At 42.4% G+C, this 14,288-nt stretch overlaps 1 protein-coding gene across 1 annotated transcript; it reads right to left on the bottom strand.

The window, feature by feature from the left end:
• Positions 1 to 2,563: 2,563 nt before the first annotated feature.
• Positions 2,564 to 3,511, bottom strand: LOC127209642 (olfactory receptor 10K2-like). The gene has a single exon (XM_051169324.1). It carries the CDS (start codon positions 3,506 to 3,508, stop codon positions 2,564 to 2,566), a length of 945 nt encoding a protein of 314 aa, XP_051025281.1. The 5' UTR covers positions 3,509 to 3,511.
• Positions 3,512 to 14,288: the final 10,777 nt, after the last annotated feature.

The following is a 14,288-nucleotide window of genomic DNA, read 5'->3' as shown; positions in this document are numbered from 1 at the left end:
CATGCTTATTATCCCAGCACTCAGGAAGGCAGGGGCAGGAAGATCTCTATGAGTTCAAGGCCAACCTGATCTACAAAGTGAGTCCAGGATAGTCATGACTACACAGAGAAACCCTGTCTTGGAAATAAATAAACAAACAAAAACAAAAATAGTGTACATTATTCTTGGAAAATAACAATATTTGAAGGCTATTTACCAAAGGCTGAGGTGTTTTCTACAGATCTTAGTCTTCTACAGTTAAGGTTGAGTATTTATGTGCTCTCTTCTCTTTTAACAAAAGCAATCAGTATTAGGAAGGGTTAAGGGAGGGTGCTGTTAAGCATTAGGTATGTGGTCAACACCACTTCTTCTACCTATCAGCAGGGAAATCATTTTAGTTCTCTTAGTATCAGTTTTTCATCTACAAGATGTGCACCATAATGAGGCAACGTTTTTTTCTATATGTTTCTTGTGTTTTTAAAAAGATTTTATTATGTATACAGTGTTTTGCCTGCATGTACAACTGAGACCAGAAAGAGGGCACCAGATCTCATTACAGATGGTTGTGAACCACTATGTGGTTGCTGGGAACTGAGCTCAGGATCTTTGGAAGAGCAGACAGTGATCTCAACCTCCGAGCCATCTCTCCAGCCCATGAAGCAACATTTTAAAGAAATAGCATGCAGGGTAACCATAAGCTATTGGCATATTAAATACATTCATATTAGGGCTTATAAGTCCATTTTCTTTTCATAAGACAGCTTGATAGGCCAGAAGATGGAGGTAAGTATTATGCAAAAGAAAAAAAAATAATTGCATGGCTACAAAAATTAAATGGTGTTTGCTTCAGTATTCATTTTCTTTTTGTTTTTTTGTTTTTTGTTTTTTGTTTTTTTTATTAATTTATTCATATTACATCTCGATTGTTAGCCCTTCCCCTGTTTCCTCCCATTCTTCCCTCCCTCCCATTTCTCCCCTTCTCCCCTCCCCTATGTCTGTGACTGAGGGAGACCTCCTCCCCCTATATATGCTCTCAGGATGGGGAGACCTGGTGGCACTCAGAGGAAGGATAGCTAGTTACCAAGAAAAGACTTGATATTCAGTATTCATTTTCTTCAAGCCCCACCTTCATGATGTCTCAAGCGTTAAAGATACGAAGGAACGGAAGTAGATAAACATTGTTCGCAGACAGACTTTCCTCTGTGAAACAAGCTTCCGGAAGGAAATCTCTCTTTTCTCTTACTTCATTACCTGGAAGGTATCTGCCACTAGTCTTCATCATCTAAGAAGTAATTTGTAGAAGAAAGAAAAGCAAAACAGGAAGAAAAAAAAAAATGAATCCCGAAACCTTTACTCACACGCAGATCACGGGAGGAAACATAAGCAGACATCCATGTCGCAGTGTTCCCTTTGCTTCCCAGTCCTTCACACAGAGACAAACAGAACATCTTTCTCTAGATCTGGTCCCAAGCACACATATGTGGACTCCCGAGTCACGTGGGGATCAGACACTGGTGACTCTTTATAAAGAGTTTTCCATGTGGTGAATGTTGAATAAAATAGGCATCCCAGTATGTAAAATTTAGAAAAGATAGTCTTATTCACTAGATACAGTGGTATTATCAGCATACAGTATATATGAATAAAAACTTAAAGAATGATTATAATTGAAAAAGGGACATGAAACTAGATACTCTGTGACTTCCTCACAAGAGCGTTACTTAGCTATATCAGAGACATCAAACTTTGTCTCGGTAGTTGTCCAATTATCTCATTAAAATTGTAACCTAATTATATTGAAATAATGCAATTCAGAAATTACTCAGAATGAACACAACCTAGGGGAAAGAAAAAAAAAAAAAAAGAGCCTCCTACATGCAGTAGACAGGCTCACTGGAGGAACAGAGCTACTAGAAAGGCCCTCACAGTAGGGACTGCCTGGGTAGTCCAGTAATGGCTATTTTCCTGTTGCAGAGGCTGAGGACATCACAGATGATCATTCCAGAAGCTGATTTCTTAGCTGTCAAAAGCCTGTGCTAAAGGCCTGGAAGGTTCCAGAGAGTCACTTGTTTTCTGTCCATGTTGGGATTCTCAAGAAGCCATCAAAGGATGGCAGTGGTGGCAGCCATGGCAACAACAGCATGACTTCCACAGGTGCGATGTGGGAAAGCAGGCAGGCTAATAACGCCTTTTCCTTGGATCTCTTTACATCTGGGCCACACGTTGAAAGGCCTGTTCACTTTGAGGGAAAATCTCCCATTAGCTAAATCCCTTCTGGAGATGCTTTCTCACATCTGCCCTGAACTATGTATCTTAGCTGATTCTAGATCCTGTTTGAGTTGACAGCTGAGATCGTCACAATCTGGCTCCTAGAACAGAGATAGGTTCGTGCAATATTCCTTAGTGGACAATAACTCACGTTATCAAGGCAAGAAACTGTGTGCACCTGAATTTTATATTGGAAGTGAGGGGAAAAATTTCTCCATTTCTGAACATGATGCTCATTTGCTTAGTTATTTTCATTTTTGAGAATTTCCCTCTTGGTCTATTAATAGTTACTTGGGGGGGGGAACGGAAAGCAGGATTAACGTTGTCTTAGGGTAACTGCTCTTCCTCTAACTCTATGAAGAGCTGCTTTGAAGTCTTTGTTTCTCAAGCTGTAGATAACTGGGTTGAATAACGGAGTTAGGATAGTGTAGGACACTGATATCAGCGCATCCTGGCTGGAAGAGTAGCCGGACTTGGGCCTCAGGTAGATAAAAGAGGCACATCCGTAATGGACTATAACGACAATGAGGTGAGAGGCGCAGGTGGAGAACGCTTTGTACTTGCTCAGGGTGGAGGGAAATTGGAGGATGGCAGAAATAATGTGTATATACGACACCAAGATTAGCAACAGAGGGACAACCAGGACCAGCGCGCAGAGCAGGAAGATGACAATCTGACTGAAGTGGGAGCGGTGCGAAGCCAATTTGAGAACGGGGGAGATGTCACAGAAAAAGTGATGGAGTTGATTGGCAGAGTGGAAGGGCAGGCGAAACACCAAGGACGTGATTGTCTGTGCCACAGTGAAGCCACAGACACAGGCAGCAGCTACGAGCCCCACGCACACCCTGTGCCCCATGATCACCGTGTAGCGCAGAGGGTGGCAAATGGCCACGTAGCGATCGTAACCCATCGCTGCCAGGAGGAAGGAGTGGGAGCAGCCGAGGAAGAGGAAGGTGAACATTTGGACAGCACAGCCAAGGAAGGAGATGCTCTTTTTCCGAGACAGCAGGTCAACCAGCATCTTGGGCACGATGACAAAGGTGTAGCAGGTCTCCGAACAGGAGAGGACGGAAAGGAAGAAGTACATGGGGGTGTGCAGGGCTCTGTCCAGCACGATGGTGGAAACAATCACCGCATTGGTGCTCAGAGTAAACAGGTAGAGGAGCAAGAAAACGACGAAGAGCAGCAGTTGTAGCTCGGCCAGAGACGAGAAGCCCAGGAAGATGAACTCCTGGACCACAGTCTCATTTACACACTCCATGGAGGCTATGTAACCGGAGGTAACCGGAAGTCAGTCCCAGACAGGGATGAGAAAGAAGTCCTCACGCGTTAGCAGAAGCACGGCAGACCGACAGCCGCGCTGCATGCGCTTCCGGCTTTTACTTCCGAACCTGCCATCCTGCCTCCTTCCTTTTTTTTTTCCCCAAGAAATGAAAACGCGAAACCAAGCTGTTGTGTATCAGACTTGTCTTCTGCAGTAGTTCTGCTAACACAGCCCCAAAGTTCTTAAGTTTCTTGACGGAGTTGTACTCTTGTCTTCAGTCCATCCACGGGGCTCGAGTTTGGAACCTTGGGCACGATGGCACTAATCCCTTAGGTTCACTTGAGCCACACGCTCTCAGGGAAATCTTTCTACAGGGACAACATTAGCTCCTGAACGTTGTCTGTAGTTCGTGTAATGCTTGCTGGTGTTTCATTCTCTGTACTTCCGAACTCCCCATCTTAGTTTTTTCCATAATATTTTCTCTGTGGTGTTTGCCTTATTATTTTATAGAAAGAGACATAAATTCTACCACCTTATACGCTTATCACAGTGGCCATTTCTTCTGTATTTTCATTCTGCTCCAAAGTCAAATTCTGACATATCTTTTCCATCTCTGCGTTTACCCATTCCAAGGTAGAATAGTCTATTTACCCTTCAGTACTTTTCTGAGAGTCTTTTCTCCCTTGGAGAAAACCACAGTCTTTCTAGAGGATTCCTCCACTCCAAGTCACTCCGTGAACGTCTATCCTGTATTTCTTCACCACATCGTCCCCAAATGGCAGATTAATCTTCTTATCTATAAAATGTATTTAACATTACTCCCCTAATAAATTTTTTTATTCCTGGCTACTGCATAGTTCAAACTTTTGACACATTTCAAAGTGTTTCATTTGAGAAGCCAAGACCTGCTGGCCGTGCTGCTCTGAAGATGTGTCTCCCACACCACAGGAATGAGGAGCGTTTTGCTTTCTTGCCTCTGTTACTTGTTTAAGTTGGCTTATTCTTATTTTTTATTTATAGGTGCTTTGTATTTAGGCTTCATTCAAATCACACATTCAGGAAAACTTTTTGGTAATTCCCGATAAATGGGATTGGTTTTTTTTCTCCAGAACATCACACAAAATGTTGAATGAAACACTGGCTATGACATTCCCTTAATTTTGAATTGAATTTGTATTGAATTGTCCTCATAGCTTTCTTTACTACATTTCATACCCTTGAGGGACAGATGTAAATTTGATAAATATTGAGCCCAATTTCCCCAAGTGTCCAGGAGCACACACAGCACTTAATAACTTCTCAGCAAATTATTATTAATGATTCTGCATGGCTAGGCTGTTGTGTCATCACTAGCCCCAGTTCCGGATGGGCTCTTAGAGAGTGCAGAGTCACGGCGTCCTCAGGGCTATTTCTTCTTGGGCACAAGGATTGCTGAGCACCAATACATTTTCAGGACTTGTGTGCTACACAGCCTTAGTGTCACCCATGCAAACATTAAAGACAAATCTTGCCTTAGAAATTAGGAAAAGGAATGGTAGAGAATCTGGGTTTACAGTTATGTTGTCTACAGTTATGTTGTCTGAAGCCTGGGTGCATTTTCTGTTCCCTGGGACATAAGAATCTAAGGAAGTTAGAAAGAGGTAGTAAATATATTTTTGTATGCATCACAGTTAAAAATAATAAAAATTAGTACTCTAACTAATGTAGATAATAAAAAGTTTGCCGATGTAGCCTGCCTTAGGGGAGATCTCAGTAGGAGCCATCAAATAGTAACAAGAACTACTGAGCCTTGTGATTGCAATGGTTTTTAGGCACTAGATGGGCAGTAATAATAACTGCATAAGCAGGTCCCGCCCCGAGGATTCTACTTGCTAAGACAGATACAGCAGAAGGGATTATTGTTAAAGTCAGGGCGATGGAAACATGGCTATATGTTTAGAAGCACTTGGGTCCATTCTTGGAAAACAACGTTTAAATGCATCTTTGATTCTTTTACCTGTTACATGAACGAAGCATTTTGGGCATTTCTAAGCCCGAACACGATTTAGTATCTATAATTTTAGTCCAAGCAGACAAATAGTTCCAGTGAACACAATGGCTTCTCTTAGTTTCTGGAGGAGAGCTGCCTTATTTCTGATGTGTTTTATTTTTCTAAATGTTCTCAGCCCGTGAAAGGGACAGTTGGCCTCGCCTTCCCCACCTAGTCTTCTGGTTGCTTGCCCAAAACCTCACACACAGCATTTTACTGACCAACAGTTTGGTGAATCTAGTCTCAATTCTAACTCCATTTAGAACATTCTTGGCTTGTTAGTGAGTTTCTGCACACCCTCATGCAAGGTTAGATAAAACAGGAATATGATGTGCTTTGAGTCCTGACAGACTGAGGCTTTGCTTTTGACTCTGTCTTGATATAAATTCTAGAACTGATTTTTTAAATTGTCCTGGTGAAGTGAGCAATTTCTGCTCCTGCTTCTCAAGGCTAGTGGGGGTTAATAGAGATCCCCCCTCTCTCTCTATGTGTCTGTCTGTCTGTCTGTCTGTATGTATGTATGTATCTAGTTCAATAAACAAAGAATGCTTCAGAAGGACCTATATTTAAAGTAAATAAATATGTGTGAGTGCCATGGCACACACCTATAATCTAAGCAGACAGCGCAGTGGGGAGGCAGAGGCAGGAGGATCACTGCAAGTTCAAAGCCAGAGGGAGCACCATAGTGAGGCCCTGTCTCCCGTAAGGTTCATGCTAGCAGAAGGTAAATTGGCTCCCCAGGTAGTCCTGCTCTGCATTGTGCAAAGGCCAGTGCTCCCACTGGCCGTGCACAGTCTTGGCTTGGTCAGAGTCACACAGGCAGCTTTTTTTTTATGTGCGGTAGACAGCAAAGGAGGTTTTTAATTTTTTTATCTGAAGGACAGCCAATGGAGATATACATCGAAGATAAACTTATAGATGATCTTGAACATATGTGCATATCAAGTTAGCAGTTTCTCATCTCAGAATGGTTTACAAGTATTAATCACATATTTTGTGAATTGTGTGTCTTCATTTTATGCATTTACTCCAATAGTGTATGGAGCTTCTGAAGACTGGAACAAATTGTCTAATAATTATAATGGCTTACTACCACATGACAAATCATGTTATGTTATAATATAAATACTAAATTGATATTCATTTCTCAGATAGGAGAGAATACAACCGTAGATATTGTAAGATAGAGTATTAGAAACATTTTAAGAGATATTTCAAGACAAAATTCCCTGAAATATCTTGAGAATACAATAAGTAATTTCATAACTGGCATGAAGCGTGGAGGCATTTTGATTGAACTGTGTCATCTTTCCTTAATGTTAACTGGTTATTTGGAATTAAAGCATGCTCTAATGTGTTTCTGTGTACACACACACACACACACACACACACACACACACACACACACATTTACTAAACAGAAATAGATTGCTACAGGCCTATGAAACACGAGGTAATTTTCTCTCCATTTTTTTTTCCTATTTTATTACAATAAGCTTCATGGTGAGTTATAAACTCATGGCAAGGGACAACATACTATATTTTGGGAAATGCTAACAGTATTATTTTCTTCACAAAAATGAAGCTCTGTGAAGTGGTGCGTGTTAATTATCTGCGTGAACTGCTCCATAATGTGTGTGTACTTCAAGCTATCATTTTTGTGCATGATAAATACAATTTTAACTTTCAGCTCACAAAATCAATAAATAAAGGCAGGTGATGTGGTACACTCCTGTGATTATAGCACTCGGGAGGCAGAGGCGAAATGACAGCTTTGAGTTCAAAGCCATGCAGAACTCTGTAGTGAGACCATATCTCAACAAAGAACACACACACACACACACACACACACACACACACACACACACACAGAGAGAGAGAGAGAGAGAGAGAGAGAGAGAGAGAGAGAGAGAGAGAGAGAGAGAGAGAGAGGAGACAGACTAGCCAACGAGTAAACAACATCAAAGTCTCAAAATATGAGTCCAGTCAAGTATCTGGCAAGCATCACCCCAAGGCTATCAGCTGATCAATATTGTTTGGGATGTTTCCAGAAAGAAAAATTATAGGACTCAATTTTACTATCATTTTCTTAATGAAGATTTGAATCTATCTTGTAGCAATGTAACAGAATTAGTGTTTATTTTGGAACCTCACTGAGTCTTCACAATAGCCATGTTCTTTCAATAGTGCCACTATAAAGATAAGAAATTTGAGCATTCTAAGTGTTGGGGACTGTGGGTTTACCCAAAAAGCTAATGGAACCAGGGTTAGATTATGCTATATTTTATGTGAGTGGAGCTGTTGGGGAGGGGAATGGAAAAGAAAGATCAGTATACCCTTTCATTTTCCTTTAAAAAAAAAAGATATATGTACTTTTATTTTATGTGCATTGGAATGTTTTGCCTGCATGTATGCCTGTGTGAGGGTGTCAGATCCCTGGAACTGGAGTTACAGACAGTTGTGAGCCACCCTGTGGGTGCTGGGAATTGAACCTTATTCCTCTGGAAGAGCAGCCAGTGCTCTTAACCTCTGAGCCACATTTCTAGCCCCTTAATAACAGAGCATCTGTGCAATTTGCTTTGAGACACTGTCTCATCCATTTTACCTTGAAAGTTAATGCATGCTCTGAGCTGCGGCCAGGGTCCAAACAAGTTTTAGCAGATGCCTTATTTCTATGAATACTTTCATCAAGGACAGTGAGAGGATGCTGCCTTCTTCTTTAGACTAACTTCCAGCACGGACAGGGGAGGTGGGCATGGAGTCCCCACCCATAGCTAAGGAGGGATTGGTGATTAATAGCTGCTGGGAAGAGAGCCAGTGTTCTTTAAGAGAGAGGTCCATGGTGGGTTGCCCACCCTCCAGTGAAGCCCACCCTCCAGTGAGGGTCACACGTCCAAGAGTATTTGGGCAGCACAAATTGGACTTAACAGGTTAAAGAAAAATAAAAAGACACAGTTGAGTAGGCTGAGAAGAGGAGATAGATTTAGGATGGGGTAAAGAGTTGAGTACAATCCACATGCATTGTATAAAACTCTCGAAGGACTGATAAAAACTGAGAAGGGGCAGGGGTGGGATAGCTGGCAGCTTTGAGAGCAATGTGCAATGTGCACACGGCTTCTTGCACTTCTGTTGGTTTAATAACAACGTTGGTAGGACAGCACTGGCTGGTCCCCATGACTTACCCAAGGGGATCTTTAGGATGCCAGAGGTATAGGTGTTACAGCCCCGGGTGATCTTAGGGACCTAGCCTAGTAGACACTGCTGACAGACAGGGGAGGGGCTGCATCAGCAGCAGCGGAGGTCGCTCTGTGTTTGGGAGACTGGTACTCCTCAGAATGAGGCTGACTCTTGCAGGTGGTTCTTTCCCCGTGGCAGTTTCTCCTGTGTTTTGTAATTTACCTACCCGGTCTCTATGCATTTCTGCCAGCGTTCTTGCCTCTCTGTGGTTCTGTGTTTCCAGAAAGCAGGGTTCCCTCACACTCTTCAGCTACATTTTTTTTTGTACATTTACTGAATTATCAACTCTGTGTTAATAGTGTAAATTTTTTCCCCTCTAACTCTTACCTAGAACCTGTCAGTTTTGGAGAAAGTTCATTGCTTAACTTCTTACAGTTAAAACGTTTTTGGGTGACGTGCTAACTTAAACCACAACTGACTGGTGATACCTGTGTAGACGCAGGCAGAGCAACAATTAAGGCCAGGTATGGAATTTATATGCCTAGTTATGTAGAAACTTAATTTAATCCTAACTGTTTCCTGACTGATGTTATTTGGAACCTGCCTCCCTAAAGGCAGCTTTGCTTTTTTTTTGTTATTGGCGCTGCTCTAGGCTGGACCCTCAGCCTGCTCTGTTTCTTACCTGTGCGCTGCTGGAGGTAGATTTTTACTCCTGTTTCCTGGTGTTAATAGCGTCAGTCGGAGGTAGACGTCTGCTTCCCAAGGATGAGCTCCTCTTTCCTTTTCTCTATTCCCGAGAAAGGCCAGAGGCACAGAGGCCACAGGGCAGAAGTCATGTAAACTGCAGGAGGAAGAAAGGACATACAGAAGTGAGTGAAAGTCCGTGCTGTCTACTCAGAGGTGGATACGCAATCGTGGTCTAGAGTCTGAGACCCAGACCAAAGTCAAATGGAGTCAACCTTCGCACACCCTTTTATATTAATTAGCCAAATATCCCAGTCACCGCTAATAGTGACCAAGAAGCAGCCGCTTCATTTTTGGTAGTACAAGGTCTTCAGTGGGTCTCCTGATGCCAAAGTCATTGCCATGGAGATGCTGCACTGGGTTTAATTAACAGCTTGGCTGTTTGTAGAAAATAGACACAAGTTACCGAACACTGAGTTGCTCAAAATTGGGCCCAGGCACGAGGGCTCAGGGTATAGTATTCTCTGGGCTACTCTCAGATGCAACGGGTTTTTGAAAGTTTGCTCGGTTTTAATTTGCTGTGTTTGTAAAGCCACAGAAGAGAGTATTTGTGCACATAATTGACCATTTTAACCTCTTAGTTAATAGTGTGATTCTACGCCACTGGACACATGCTAATAACGTGTCCTTGTATACAGGAAACACTATATGTGTGCTGAGTGCTGGAAACATTAGTGATGTAACAGTCTTAATGATACAAACACCCCCAGTTTAGGTATCTACGTACCCTCTTGCTGAGTCTGGTCCGTGCCACAGCCGTTTGTCCACTCCAGTCCTCCCGGCCCACTCTCAGGCGGGAGCCCCACTTGTAAGTTCTCTCCATGAGTGTGACTCAGTCCCATCTTTCCACACAAGTGTAGCTACGCGTCCAGTCCCAGTTGCGATATTCACCCTGTGTCATCCATCCATGTCTACTGCAAACCAAAGTTCCTACGGTGAGCATAGAGATGTGCCTTGATCTATGGATGGAATGATAAATCATGAGGAGCTGCTTTAACGCTTATGTCTTTCTAGTAGGATAACAGTAGCGTATTCTCACCTAGAGTGAGTGACCGGTCTAGCTATAGGTTCTTGGCCCAGTAATGGTGCCAGGTATGGGTTTCGTCTTGGGTAGCAGACTTTAAATCTCATCAGAACGGGGGCTAATCACCTCCATCACACCGGTGCCACTATTGTACCAGTGAGCAAGTCTTGCCAAGCCAGTCACTACTGTAAGCTCACAAGCACCGTGAAAGCCAGCCAGTAACACGAGGCTTCCCTTCCAGTGCCGATTTGATTTTTACAGACTCTGTGACTCAAGTATATGGTACCTTCAGCAATATGGTCTTAACCGTTAAGTTCTGGACAGTATCCAAGAGCACTGGCACTAATCTGTAATGCTTGGGGGATCTCTGAGAACTCACTGGGCAATAACTATAAAACCCATCTCATCTCCAGGACCTCGCTATTTGTTAGCCTCTGTGGTCTAGCAAACACACTGTTGTCACATGACAGGATAGGTGCCGTTTTATCTCTTTTTAATGTACATGGATAGGGCTATCTCAAGGTGCTTGACAGGTAGTTTCCATATGGCTTTTTTTTTTTGAAAAGTCTTTAGTGTAACATTCATGCCAGTTCCCCTCTTCTACCCCGTCCTCTCCTCCCACACACCAGTGTATCCCTTCCTGTTTCCCAGTTTCTTTTTAACTCTTTGTACTAGTCCTCTCTTGAAAGGCCCCTTAGTGACCCCTCAGTGACCCCTGGACATAGATGGGTATTTCAGATGGAGCAACACATGTCTGATGAGTCAGAGCTAACGTCCACAAGGAGAGGAAGCACGAGATGCCCCCTCCCGGGTCTTGGCTACCTCACTCAGAGCCAACGCTTTCAGCTCTGTCCATCTGCCTATGCACTCCACACCTCCATCTTTCTTAACGGCTGAGCAATATTCCACTCATCGTTTTCCATTCGTCAGTTAGTGGACATCTAGCCCTTTTCAAATCCGTGAGTATTGTGGACAGAGCAGCATGAGTGTGGATGAGCAAACCTCTCTGTCGTAGGACAGAGAGACCCTTGAGCGTGTGCCTGAGTGGTGTAGCTGGATCTGTTTTCAGCCTTTTGAGGAACTCCCACAATGGTCTTCAGAGAGGCTGCACCAGTTTGCATTCCCACCAGCAATGACTAAGTGTTCCTTTCCCCCGCACCCACTCTAGAATTAGCATCGTTTCTTTTTTTTTTTTTATTAATTTATTCTTGTTACATCTCAATGTTTATCCCATCCCTTGTATCCTCCTATTCCTTCCCCCCCCCCTTATTTTCCCATTATTCCCCTCCCCTATGACTGTTCCTGAGGGGGATTACCTCCCCCTATATATTCTCATAGGGTATCAAGTCTCTTCTTGGCTACTTGCTGTCCTTCCTCTGAGTGCCACCAGGTCACCCCCTCCAGGGGACATGGTCAAATGTGAGGCACCAGAGTACGTGAGAAAGTCATATCACACTCTCCACTCAACTGTGGAGAATATTCTGACCATTGGCTAGATCTGGGAAGGGGTTTGGTCCCGCTCAAACTAAGGCACCAGCCAAGGACAATACAGGAGGCATCGTTTCTTTTTAATCTTAGTCATCCTGATGGTGGCGAGATGAAATATCAAAGCCCTTTTAATTTGCGTTCGCCTGAATACTCAGCGCATTAATAGAGCACCGTCTTAATGTTTTTCAGTCCTTTGTGTTTCCTTTTTTAAGGAATTCGGTGTTTAGTCCTGTGCCCTATTTTTAGGTGGGTTGATTCTTTTCCTTTTTTTGTGGGTTATTTTTCAGTTTTTAATTAAAAAATTTCAGGGCTGCAGAGTTGGCCCAGTGGTTAAGAGCATTTGTTGCTCTTGCAGAGAGCTGGAGTTCAATTCCCAACACTGCCATGGTGACTCACAACCATCTGAGACTCCAGTCTCAGGGGATCTGACACCCTCTTCTGACCTCTATGATGCATACACATATGTTCAGGCAGAACACTCATACACGTAAGCATGAAAATAAATTAATTTTTTCATACAATATATTTTGATCATGTTCTCTCTCCCCCAACTCCTTCCAGATCCTTCCCACCCCTCTACCCACCCAACTGAATGTTCTTTTTCTCTCTGACTGCCATCTCCAAAACCCAACTCAAACAAAAAACAAAAATCAAAAGAAATGAGGAACCAATAAGACAAAAATGCCAAAGTAAAACAAAAGTAAACAAAAAAGCCTACAAACTCCCCCCAAGACAAATCCAGTGACTTAAAGAAAACCGATTTTCCCTTTTCCCAGAAAATACCAATTGTAAATAGTTTCTTGGTTGGGATGGGACTTCGCATCTGCTCCCCCTTTCGATGCTGAGATTGTCTGTCTTGAATCTGTTCAGGTCTTGGGTATGCCGTCACAGTCTCTGTGAGTTCATATGCGCACCAGTCCTGTTGTGTCCGAAAGATACTGTTTCTTCGGAATCACCCATCACTCTGGCTCTTAAAATCTTTCTACCTCCTCTTCTATGTAGATCTCTGAGCCTTGAGAGGAGAGCTTTGACGTAGGCATCCTATTTAGGACTGTGCCCCCAAGCCCCTCACTCTCTGCACAGGGCACACTTGTGGTCTCTGTGCTAGTTCCTATCTGTTGTAAGAATGAATGTCTTAACAGCTGTTTCTTTTCTTGGTGTTTAATTTTTTGAGTTCTTTATATATTCTGAATAGTAACCTTCTGTGTGATTGTGCAGTGTATAGTTAAAGATTCTCCCCCACCTCCTTTTTTTCTGTAGGCTTCTTCTTCACTGGTTTGCGGTTGCTATTTGCTATATAGGGATTTTGTAGTTTCATGAGGTCTCATCTAGTAATGGTTGGTTTTAATGTCTACATCATCAGCATCTTTAACAGAAGGTTCCCCCGCCCCCCATGCCGGTGAGTTCAAGCATATTCCATACCTTCTCCTCTGACACATTCAGAGCATCAGGTCTTGCGTTGTGGTCCTTTATTTGTTTGGAGTTGACTTCTGTGGTGGGTGAAGGATGAGGATGGAGTTTCCTTCTTCTTTACACAGCTATTCAGTTCGACCAGCAGCATTGTTCTGAAGATGCCGCCTTTTCCTCCATGTGGATTAATTAGCTTCTTTGGTAAAACTCAGGTGTCTGTATGAGTCTGGGTTTTTATGTGGTCCTTCAATTGCAGTCTGTTGGTCAATGAGTATGTTTTATGTCATAGTGTTTTCATGCATATAGTTCTGTAATATAGCTTGAAATCAGGGATAGTGATGCCTCCATCAGAACTATTATTATTCAGAATTGTTTTGTCTACCTATGTTTCCATATGAAATTAAGGCTGTATTTATATTAAAACCATCACTATCATAATTCCCATGTTAATCCAATTATCTATAGCCCGAGAAACAAGCAAGTCATGGATTCCCTAAAGAAAATGTTAAAGAAAAAGACTTAGATCTTACAAAGTACTCGTTTTTTATTTAATATAGAAAATATCACATTTTTCTGTGTAACATTTTAGTGAAATGTCCAAAGAAATTTGAATTCATCTTCTTGTCTTTGACTCGGTCTAAATAAAATTTTCTATCATTAAAAAAAAAAAAAAAAAACAAAACCCAATAGAACACAAAATTTTTGTCAAACCCATGAAAGATACAATAGATTTGTCACATTGAATTTTGTTTTGGAGTAGGTGGCATAAAAATGATGCTATTTAAGTGTTAAAAGACCAGGCCTTTAGACTTTGATTTAAAAAAATACTTCAGGGCCTGGAACAATGGCTCAGAGGCTAAGAGCACTGACTGTTCTTCCAGAGGTCCTGAGTTCAATTCCCAACA

Source organism: Acomys russatus, chromosome 26 (genome assembly GCF_903995435.1).
Source record: "Acomys russatus chromosome 26, mAcoRus1.1, whole genome shotgun sequence".
NCBI classification, from domain to species: Eukaryota; Metazoa; Chordata; class Mammalia; order Rodentia; family Muridae; genus Acomys; species Acomys russatus.
This window is presented reverse-complemented; position numbering and strand designations above follow the sequence as displayed.